Raw genomic sequence first — 12,351 nt, 5'->3', positions numbered from 1 at the left:
GTGTGAGTCCTGTGCATGTGTTTCTCAGGAACAGTCCCTGTTTAAAGAGGCAGTGGGAAGACTGAGCGGGACAGCTCACACGCAGACATGCTGTGTATTTGCATGCGTTTAATTCAAAGACAGAACTCATTTTATGACAACCTTAACACGTCATTCTGATGTATTAGAAAAGATGAGAAAATGGGATATGAGTCCCATCTGGATTCATGGGGATAGTATCAGAAAGATTTCCAGTGCCTTTGCAGAGTGCTGGCAACATTTATTAAATACCCACCCCAGGTGCTGCGTGCTTACACGAGAAGCCAAAGGTGTCTATTCAGACACATAGGAACTGTGGTGTGTCTGCTGGTTGATTCTCGTTTGGAGAAAGCAGGCGCCTGGACAGTGACTGAAGCATCCAGCAGGGGGCTGGCATTCTCTGTCTATAAGTAACTTAGTTCCTCTTTAGAGCCTCAGCTCAGCAGAGCTGCCGTTTGCCGGTGAAGCTGGTGACGTGCAAAGCATCCTGCCTATAGGATTTGAGGATTTCTCAGTGCAGTTTTTTTCTACCCACTTTAAACCTTCAGGTTCAAAATATCAGGAAAGACAGGAAATGCTGTGTGAAAATAGCAGACCAAAAGTTCTTAGTAAACTGCAGCCAGGGAGACTCAGACTGTGATGGAAGTAGAAAGAGCTGATACAGACTGGGTTTAATTCTAAGCTTTTTTGTGGCTGAGTTTTTGTTGTTGTTAACTTATTGAATTTAGAGTTCTATTGCACTGGTCATGTGAAGGACCAGCGTTAAAATAGGGACAGACAGTTTTGAATACTATAGCATATGTGTACTCAGAATATTTTTATTAAAGAAGATAAAGAGCCCAGCATAGATCTCGTCTTCATCTTCGTCCAATTACAAAATCAAAAGTTAAGGAACAGCATCTAAAGACACTTTTAGGTGGGGAAAAGAAAACCTCTAGAGATGGCTCTAAATGATTGTTTCCTTCTGAACTTGGAAGTGGACCATTTCGTGCACTGCAACATCTCCAATCACAGTGTGGATTTCCCCATGAACGACGACTCGTTCCACCCGGGAATCTTCTATGTCATCCCTGCAATTTATGGGGTTATCATTCTGATAGGCCTCGTTGGCAACATCACTTTGATCAAGATCTTCTGTACGGTCAAGTCCATGCGAAATGTTCCGAACCTGTTCATTTCCAGTCTGGCTTTGGGAGACCTGCTCCTCCTGGTAACGTGTGTTCCCGTGGATGCCAGCAGGTACCTGGCCGACAGATGGCTGTTTGGCAGGATTGGCTGCAAACTGATCCCCTTTATACAGCTTACCTCTGTAGGGGTGTCTGTCTTCACACTCACGGCGCTCTCGGCGGACAGGTAAGTGCTGGCTAAAAGTTACATGCTCTCTGAGGGTGGTAGATGCCTCGGTAAATGACCTGCCATGTCAGGACAGGGACAGATGAAGCTGTTTGCACAAAGGGAAGTTTTACTCAAACTCAGATTCCCTTCTAGGCATGTTTTTGTTCTGGGGATTATTTCTTGAGTTTGACATATTGGTTTAAGAAAGAAAAGTGAGTGAATGGTGGGGACGGAATGAAACAAATGAGAACAAAAATACCTCTAAGCATAAGACCGAGGTGTGTTTTCTGGAGACAATTGATTTAACATTGCCTTTTCCTAACCTCCCTGCAAAATTAATTGACTGGTGAGGAAGACAATCACACCCAAAAGAATTTAAACCTCAGGTAAATGTTTTTTTAGGGGCAATTCAAAACCGTCAGAGAACAGGAAAGTCCTACTGAATTTCTTCTTCAAAATATTCTTTCAGAAATAACCAAGAGGAGAAAATAAGCCCCATTTCTCTGAAATTTATTTTCCTCAGACAGTTTAACTTTTCTCACAGCTGATTTTGTATTTGACACTCTGTGACTGAACAAGTTGTATACTGGTTTTTCTAAGTCTTTCTTAAAGGAAACCAAGCATTATTTGGATTTTTTTTCCTGCAGAAAGCTCCATTCAAAGTTGACCTCTAATTTTAATATCTTTATTCATGTACTTCTGTATACCATGCCTTTGGAGGCATTTTTGTGGGGAGGGAGAGGGAGTTCAGTACAGTGTTTTATGTTGGGAAATACACATATTTGTGAACTGCATTTCTTACATGAGCACATTGCATAAAAGTTTACATTTACTCATTTTTAAAATTTCATGCTCATTCTTTGAACATTTATCAAGCATCTGTCATGTAAAAAACACTTGCTTGAATGAACAAGTCAGGAAATATCTGCAGGTTGTTCACACAAATCATTGAACATATCTTATGTTCTTCTGTGCTCTGGAAACTGGACACAGTAATGAATAGACTTTCAGAGACAGCATAGACTTTATGGCCAAATTAAGAAAAATTGGTGCAATGGACCAGAGACTATAAATTTTTATCCTAAAATTAACTGTATGTTATGTGTTAAAGATATCTAAGGATTTGAGAGGGTGCCGGAAAAGACAGAGAAGCAGCTCTTGAAAGTTTATACTCCAAAGAAAATGTCCCACATTTTAACACATGTAGTGCTGGATTCTCATTTTGTAGAGGAGCACACAGTCCTCAGGTGATCTGGCTTTGTCTAATAATGGACAAATAAAGATAGTGTTATCAGTATTTGTAGATGTGTGCTTATACTTAGCTGCCTGAAGTACACAGCTCAGCACATATGACATTTTCAAAGATTGACAAGTAATGTCCCAGAAACAAGGCTTACACATTGCACCAGCCAAACAGGGTTTCTCCATTCCCTCCATGAACCTTCAGCTTGCTCCTACCCTGCACATTTGCCCACCGGATACTAAATGGCCACAGACAGTTGCATGTGTTGATTTGGGGCTGGCAAACTTTGGAGCTGGCAGAAGGTCTATGGCTCATTACCAATGGCCCAGGGCACTTCAGGATGAGGGTAATTTTCTTGATAGGAAGGAGAGATTTTGGTTTCTGGGTTGGTGAATGCAGTGGTACAGATGGTGTTTACTGTCTTGTTGGTGAGGAAAACAGAAAGGAAAGTGAGGGCATGGAATATAAAGATCCAGCTGCAGGGAACTCTTCTCTGGAGTTTTAAAAGCAGACCAAGTTCACCAGCAGCAGAAAGGGAAAGCTCTTTCAAAAGCCGAATAGCACCCTTTTGCAGCTCCAGTGTGTTCTCAGTAAGTTTATAGTTACTGCTTGTCCTTCTCAAGTTCAGAACTTACTAGAAGATCCCATATAACTAAGCTTTTGTGTTTTACTAAGACTTAAAAAAGCTGATGGATCACCTGTCTCACAGGTAGTGCATCTAACTAATTTCAACAGGAAGGATGGGCATTGAGCTAGTTAAACAATATAAGACTGCACTTTTCTATTTATCTCATTTTTAAAAGCTATGGGATTCTTATAACAATTCTATGAGGTTGGCAGAGCAAATATATATTCTGTATTTTTTCCTCTCTATCAGGTGTAATCTATATACACAGTAACCTCAACAAGTAATGGCTCAATATATTTTTGCATATGTCTATGTAACTGCATAAGCACTACCTAGATGGAAATATAGAACAGTTCCAGCAACCCCCATAGTTTCTCTTATTCCCCCTCCTAGTTAGTATCCCCCATACACAGGCAATCACTATTCTGATTTCATTCACCATAGATTATTTTTGCCAGTTCTTGAATCTCATATAAATGGCATCATATAGGAAGTACTCCTTTGTGTCTGTCTTCTTATGCTTGTCATTATTTCTGTGGTATTCATCTATGCTGGTGCACAGAACGGTGGTTTGTTCTTTTTAATTGTATGTCGTGTTCTGTTATATGAATATACCTCAGTTTATTTATCCATTCTAATACTGATGCACATTAGGTTGTTTCCAGTTTGGGGTTGAGAACAGCCTGCTCTGGACAGGTTATTCACGTCTTTGGGGGAACATAAGTGTGTATTTCTCTTTATTTTTTATTTTTTTCTTTTATCCTCATGTCTGAGTATTTATTTCTCTCGAGTATATGTCTGGGAGTGAATTGCTGGGTCATAGGGGCATATATTTAGTAAATATTGTCAGTTTGCCAAGGTGGCAGTCTGTATTAGAAAAGTTGGTAAAAGGATGAACCAGAAAAGAAATGGATGATCATCAGAATCATAGGGGAGCTTTAAAAACATACAGATTCCTAGGCCCCATCCTGAATCTATTGCGTCATGGTTTCTGAGGTATGAATGGGACACGTAGTAATGATAATCCATCCCTGTCCCCTACAGCCTGAGCAGCAATACCAGTCCTCGTCCCAACCTCCCTTCTGTATAGTCCTCCTCTTCCCCAGGTGAAGTTGAGTCTTTGTCAATATGAAAAGAATAACAATTTTCTAGAAAAGTTTATACTGGTATCATCATTTGAAAGAGAGACTTCAAGGCAGTGTCAGAAATCAGAACTCTGGGGATTTGCATGGCTGACCAATTGCAGGTTTGCATTCAAGCACCTTGAATATTGGTCCTTATTTTCCCTCTCTTCCATGCTTTCTGTCCTTACACGCACTGATGTACTCATACACGGTGGTTGCGCTGACATGTGACTCTGCTTCCTTGCTCATGCCATGTTCTACCCACTCTCCTGAATGCTTTCTCCCTTCCCACATATAAGACTGTACTCCTCATCCCGTGTGGTGTATAGGCTTGGAATGGGCACCAACAAACCTGCATTTTAGATATTTTCCTGCCATTATTACCCATGTAATGAAGTTGGACCAAGTTATTTAACTCTCTGATCTTTGTTTAATCATTTGTAGAATGATGGAGCTGAGTTAGATGATTTCTATGGTCCCTCTAAGTTCTAAAATCTTGTGATTTTTATCTGTCGTCTTGCTTGTCATTTAAAATCTGGCTCAAGTCTCCTCCTGAAAGCCCTAGGTTAGTCCATTCTTGCCCAAATTTCCTGACCCTCTTGTAAACACAAGACTTATTTATCTGATGTATGAATTATCCTGTGACATCTTTCATCTTGTTATTTGGAAGTGTTTCACTTGTCATTTTTTTAGCCTCTCCTATATCATTGATTTTAATTTTTAGGTAGATTATTAAGAATGTTGAGGGCAGAATTTCTTATATATTTTTGTGTCTTCTACAGTGCCCCACAGGTCCCTTGTGCTAAATGGATGATCAAAGAATATTGACTAATTATGTTTAGTTAATGCATACTATGCTCATGATTATTATTACTATTCTGCCTTTTGGGGATTCATCTGAAAATGTACTCTTAAATTTGTATCATGTAAGTCACCTGCTTCTTATCTGTTCCTCTCTATTAAGCTCTCATTACCTGGGTAAATGAGAGAAAAGCTATTTTTTGTGAGTCAGTAAATAGACTTCAGGGATAAATAGATTAGTGGATGGATGGGTAGATGGAAAGATAGGTGGGTGGATCGGTAGATAGTTGGCTTGGTGGGTGGTGGATTGGGTGGATGGATAGGTAGATGGGTGGATGGGTGAACAGATGGGTGAGTAGATGGGTGAATGGTTGGATAGATGTATATATTTTTTACATACTGGTCCTTCCTACTAGATGTCTACCTCTGTGGTAGGTGCCTCAGTTTACATAAATTGAATTTAATACCTAAATTGAACTCTCAATAGGAAAAGGGTGAGGATAGTTGTGTTTTCTTTTTCAGTAAGTATAAAGTTTAGGGCTGAATTTAATGTTGCCAGCATATGATGGCCAAGTTATATTATGCCCACTTCAGTGTTGTCATTCAGTGTTATTTCTGCTAGAATGAAGCTGGCAGAATGGATCCCTAAGGACAGATGGATATGGCAGTTCCACTGTAACATGATTCTTCTTCAATTCTGTGGAAAGGCTGGTTATAAGTTTCCTTGTGATTTGGAATGTGGAAAGAAATAGGAAAGTATTGTATGTGTGCAAACTTTTTGAAGTACAGATTCTTGGAATTTGTTGCAAGGAATTTCTGAGATAATGTGGTTTTCAGCCTTTCCAGACATCTGGAGCTACGTGGTCCAACATGGTAGCCACTAACCACATATGGTTATTTACATTTAAATTTAACTTAAATAAAACTGAAAATTCAATTCCTTGGTCAGACCAGCCACATGTTAAGTGCTCAGTAGCCATATGTGGCTAGTGGCTACTTTATTGGACAGCACAGATACAGAGTATTCCCATCATTGCAGGGTTCTGTTGGACAGGGCAGAAAAGAGTTTGCTCTGTGCCTGGGGTTCCAAATCCCTTTCCCAGGGTATGTGCTTGCTTCTCTCTCTCATAGAAGGTATTAGGAATCCCCCAGGAATTCCCAGCTGCACAGTATCTTCTTGTCTGAAGTATCTTCTACCGGAAGACACTCACAAATGAAGAAGGAAGAAATCAGGCAGCCCAATACAATCTCCAGTCACAGGTTTGGGGAATTTAGGCATCCCATTGATGAGGTTTTGAGATATCCTGAAGAATATATGAGGGGCCAACTTTCAAGGTCTGCATTATGAACTTCTGTCTGATCCTTCCTTCCTTCCTTTTTTTTTTTTTTTTTTTTTTTTTTTAACAGAGTCTCACTCCGTTGCCCTGGGTAAAGTGCAGTGGTTTCATCATAGCTCACTGCAACTTCCAACTCTTGGGTTCAAGTGATCCTCCTGCCGCAGCCTCCCCAGTAGCTGGGACTATAGGTGTGCGCCACAACACTCAGCTAATTTTTCTATTTTTAGTAGAGACGGGATCTTGCTCTTGCTCAGGCTGGTCTTGAACTCCTGAGCTCAAGCAATCCCAGAGGCAGCAAGCCTCCCAGAATGCTAGGATTGCAGGCATGAGCCAACACACCCAGCCCCTTCCACTCTTTTTTGTGGGCTCTCTTCTGTCTGCCAGTCTATCTTTATATCCTCCTATCTCAAGACTTGCTAGAACAAACCCTTCTCATTGCATCCCACATGTGCCGCCAGACTTCTCCCCTCTCTAACTTTATTTCCCCTTCTCTAATAGCTGGGCCCTACTCTCTCCATCTACCCAGATCCTATCAATCCTCCAAGGTACAGTTCAAGTCCTTTCTCTTCTATTAAGCATTCCATGATCTTTTGCTTTCATTGATTTTTCCCTTTCCCAAGATGTGTTTGCCTATATTGTTCATTACACACTGATTCTATCCTGCCTTGCACTACTAGGTCCTTTTTACAGATGTGTTTTCTACCTCCTTAATCATATGGGAAGCTCCACAGGGTCTGTGACTTCCACAACACTCAGGTCCACCTTACATCTAGTAAGAGGACAATAACTATGGCTTGGTTGATGTTTGAGCAGTGACAAAATGATAAAGTCTAGCAGCTAGAAGTAAAAGTCATCTTAAAGTTCAAATACTTGTTTGACACAGAGACCAAAAGAGGTGATGGGATTTAAGTTTGTCACAACAAATTCAGAGCGGAGTCAGACTAGAAAGAACCCAGCTCTCATCATTCTAAGTCTTAGTTTCTTCAGGGGAACTGGAAACATTTCTTCAGAAACCACCAAAACTTAGAGTCTGGAGGATGATGAGAAACTGGTTAATGGGTACAATGTATATTATTCAGGTGATGGATACCCTAAAAGCCCTGACTTGATCACTACGCAATCTATACATGTAACAAAATTGCACATGTATTCCATAAACTTGTACAAGTAAAAAGCAAAGAAAAAAAAAAACAGGGGAGGGGGTAGATGTTGCAGTTTTTCAACATTTGCTTTTTAATGCTGTTTCATTTAAATAATGTACATACATTGCTTTGATAAAAATAAAAAATGAATTTTAAAGGATAATCCATAATGTGTATAAGTGCAACATTATATTTCTTTACAAAGTGGAGTTAATATAAAGTTTTTCAATTTACAAAAAGAAAAAAAAAAACAGAGTCTGATTGTACTTCCCTGCTCTGGACAGCAGGAACTACTCACTCCAAACTCTGCCTTTCTGAAGGAAGATATCCTGAGTGACTCCAGGGTGGTCCCCTTCTAAGGGGGATCACCACAGTGATTCCAAAAGCTCCTCTACTGTTCTAGAGGCCCAGCTTCATTGATTCTGAGGAGATTGGCCCCTTTTTCACAAGAGAAAACATAATTAATTTTTTGTAAAGTATGTTCCAGAAATGCTTTACAAGAAAGTCTCTCTGTCGGAACAGTTTACATGAGCTGCCAGTTCATGACTTCTCTAAAGCTTGATTTTTCTGAAGCATATGCTGCGTCTCTAGAAGGAAACTCAGCTCGTGTCTCTCTGCAGCAGTGGGCCTACCACAGCTGCCAGCAGACTCTGGGGTGGGGAGAGGGCAGGTGCTGTGGAAGCGAGTTTTCCCAGCAAGGCTCTTTCAACTGGAGAGCTGTGGAAGAGGGAAAGGGCAGCAAAGAATTTTGACCTTGTGTCTCACACGTTATCTCTTAAAGTGTTAGGCTTTTATATGATTAATTATCACTTTTGGCAACTTAATATGCATAGAGCCAAAAAAAAAAAAAAAAGCACAAACTTGATCATGAAACATAGAGCAGAGCTTGAAAAGTTTCCCTGGTGAGGTTTTTTGAACAGTTCCTGTCAATAAAATCCTTTGAAAATAGGTTAAATTTGCCTTTTTGCACTTGTATATCTTCCTAGTGTGTGGGGTTTGCCTAAATTCTATCTTAATTAAAATGCATGTTTTTTTCAGAGTAAAAGAAAAAAGGTTTTTCTCCATTCCTTTTTTTTTTAACCTCTTAGTAATAGAACAGGGTATTTTGAAGAGGTTCAATTTACATATTGAGCATCATTTCCTGTGTCTTTCTTGGCCACTCAATATAAAGAAATGGCCAACACTATCCCATCATCTAGGTTCTCTTTTCAAGTTTATTGCAGCATAACTTAGGTACAATAAATTTTTAGATGTACATTTATATCAATTTTGGCAAATTTATATAGTCACATCACCACTACCACGGCAATCAAAGCAGAGAACATTTCCATCAGCCCCCAAAATTCTCTCACACCCCTTTGTAGTCTATCTCTTTCCTCCACCCCCAGCTCCCGGCAACCACTCATCTTTTCCAGAATGTCATACGAATGATATAATACAGTATGTAGCTGTTTGAGTCTGGCTTCTTTCAACTTATGTTGTACATATCAGCAATTCCTTTTTATTGCTGAGTAGTATTCCATTGCATTGGATATACCATTTGAGTTTATCCATTCTCTAGTTAGTGGGCATTAGGATTGTTTTTGGTTTTGAGTGAGTATGAATAAAGCTGCGATAAATATTCATGTACAGTTTTTATATGGACATATGTCTTCATTTCTCTTGAATAAATATCATCCAGTATTATTGTTCTTGAGAATTATTTTATTCATTTGTTTCTTTACTGTCTGTCTGCTACCACTAGAATCTAAGCTCCAAAAAAGTGGGAAGCTATCTTGTTCATTGGTATATTCCCTGACACTAGAACAGTCCCTAACCTGTAGTAGGTGCTTGATAACTGTTTGTTGAATTGATGAATGAATAGATGCATGAAGGAAAGAATAAAGGAAGGAACGAATTCTAGTAGGTCCCACTGGGTGAACCTGGAATACTGGATTATGATCTGTGGATCATGTTGCTCATTTCCTTCCATGGTTAACAGAGTAACTGTAGTGGATAGAACAATGGTTCCAACCCTAGATGACAAGAGTTTATCCAGGTTTTATGGGGACCATTCAAGGGGTGCTTTTAAAGAAAAACCACATAAAATTATGAATATAAAATTCAGTAGAGAAGTGAATGTTTTAAAACCTTTAAAAATCATACATTAGACTTAGAAATCACCATAAGTTACAAATTTAAATAAGCTGATAAAATCCACAAACATCATAAAATCCAGAAAAAGAAACATAATTTATTACATAACTACTTGAGATACTTCTATCATGCATGTTTTCTTAAATATTTTGGCTTCATCCCCATTTGTCTCCTTTTAAAATGACCATGATTTGGTAATATCCATTTCTATAGAGAACATTCAAGGATAAGTCAGTCTTCTAGCATGGTTGATTAAAATTGCCTTTTTATTAATGAGGGATTAGAAAAGTTTCTTTCAGCTTCATAACTTACTATTGGGAATGTTAGATATATGTTTAGAATTATTATAAAATTTGAGAAAACCACGATCAAGTTTCTTTCATATCTGGCCTATAAGAAATCCATGGCATTTCAAGTTTTCTTGTGCCCTGAGTAATCTTAAATACTCCCTCAATTGATGGCATCTATTAACCTATTCACCATCAATGTCTTCACATTATGAGTTTTGTGTTATCTTCATCAATGTTAGTATTTTGTGGGTATGTATAACATGAATGACTTTACACAAATATATTTGCTATTTGTAATTTGGCTACAGGTTTCTGCTGTATAAACACAGCCACTGATAAACTCAATTCTACTCATATATTTGGATTTCAATCTACCTTCTTATTATGTGATTTTTATTGGTCTTACCTGTTACGTAATCTTTTTTCCCTCCCTTCTTGTCCTCTTTTAAATTAATTAAATATTTTCATTATTCTGTTTTCCCCCCTCTATGAATTTGTTAATTATACAAGCTCTTTTTAATATTTTTTTAAGAGCTACCCTAGAGTTCACATGTGTCCTTGACTTATTAGAAGCTACTACAAATTAGAACTTTCCCATTTCCTGGACAATGCAAGGATAATAGGATAGTTTAATTTCATTTAAAATTCCCTCTTATCTTTTTTTCAGGTAATTGTGATTCTATATTTTTTATTAATAAATAATTCTCTCTATATTTTAAAACCGACAAGCCATTATTTTTATTGTCCATACCTACTTTACATTCACTTATATATTTACCTTTGGATTTAGATTTACCCACTTATTTACCTTTTCTGTTGTTCTCCATTCCTTCCTGCATCTCTGTGGCTTCATCTGAGATCACTTTACTTCTGCTCAAAGAACCCTCTTCAATATTTCATTTGGTATAAGTTTAATGGGGATATATTTTCTCAGTTTTTGTTTGTCTGAAAATGTCTTTATTTCACGTACTTTTGGGAGGACATTTTTACTGGGCATAGAATTCTAGGCTGAAAATTCTTATCTTTCAACACTTTGAAGTTGCCATTCATTGTCCTCTGACTTCTGCTGTTAAGTCAGATGTCAGTTTTATTGTTGCTCCTTTAACACTATTGATTTTTTTCTCTTGGACTGATTTGAAGATTTTTCTCTTTATCTTTGATTTTCAGCAGTATTACTATGATGCACTTAGGTGTGGTTTTCTTGGTATTTTCCCTGCTTGAGGTTCATAGGGTTTCTTAAATCTGTAGCCTGAAGATTTTAGTCAGTTTTGGAAAATTCTCAACCATGACAGCTTCAAATATCGCTTCTGCCCCATTCTCTCTTTCCTCTTCTTTATGCTGACTACATATAAATAGAATGACTACAGGTTAACTTTAAGCTTTTTAAGTGTTTTTCCCATTTGGTTGTTTTTGCTTTTATCAAGGCAAGCAATTTCATATCGGGATCAGACATCTATTACAGAGAAGTATTTTAAACACAATTCCATTTCACCATTTCGCCGTGTTCCATACATTTCCTAGTCTCTTTTCTGTATTTTCCAGCCTTTTTTCTCACTGTTCTTCAGTCTGGCTGTTTTCAGTTCACTAATCCTCTCTTCAGTTGTGTCTAGTCTGCTTTGAAGTTTCCATTTAATTCTTAATTTCAGTTACTGTATATTGCAATTCTAGAATTTCCATTTGGTTCCATCTTATAATCTAATTTCTCAATTTAGTCCCAATATATTTTAAAATACCTTTCTGGTAATTCCACCATGTGGAACCTCTACAAATCTCTTTCTGTTATATATTTTTATTTCTCTTGTTTGTTTTCTGGCCATTTTGTTTTGTCTCTTGGTATGCCAGATAATTTTTGTTTGAATGTCTGATTTTGTATAAGAAGGATTGTAGATAATTTGAGGCTCTGGATAGCATTATTTTCCAGAAAAGATTAGCTTTTGCTTCTTACAGGCAGTTAGGAAGTGGCATTATATCTGACCCAATCAAGGATTGAGCAGATTGGAGGCTGGACTTTGGTCTTTGGGAAAGCGGGTCTCTTTCTAGTTCTCTTTTACACTAGGGTTACCCTTTTGGGCATCTCAACTAAAAGCCTAGGGTGTTAAGCTAGACTTGTCTCCGTAGTGGTCCCTGGACTCCACTTACTATCCTCCTTCATCTTCAAACTGCTAGAAGCTCTGCTCAGCTCTCAGTTTCTCTGCTGCTACTTGAAATTTGGTAAATGCGTTTAAGGGGAAAATGAGCTGAATCACAGCTTCATCTCTTTGCACACCCTTTCTCTCCAGGATTTTGGCTCCTCAAAT

The 12,351-nt window shown here is 38.3% G+C and overlaps 1 protein-coding gene across 1 annotated transcript in view; it reads left to right on the top strand.

The window, feature by feature from the left end:
• The first annotated feature begins 571 nt into the window (after positions 1-571).
• Positions 572-12,351, top strand: part of GRPR (gastrin releasing peptide receptor) — a 33,576-nt gene continuing 21,796 nt past the window's right edge. The window contains exon 1 of the mRNA XM_069464061.1: positions 572-1,371. Coding sequence (XP_069320162.1) covers positions 959-1,371 — 413 coding nt within the window. The 5' untranslated portion in view covers positions 572-958. The remainder of the gene's footprint in view (positions 1,372-12,351) is intronic.

This window comes from Eulemur rufifrons, chromosome 30 (genome assembly GCF_041146395.1).
Source record: "Eulemur rufifrons isolate Redbay chromosome 30, OSU_ERuf_1, whole genome shotgun sequence".
NCBI classification, from domain to species: domain Eukaryota; kingdom Metazoa; phylum Chordata; class Mammalia; order Primates; family Lemuridae; genus Eulemur; species Eulemur rufifrons.
The sequence above is the reverse complement of the archived record's forward strand: the minus strand, read 5'-3'. Positions and strand labels throughout refer to the sequence as shown.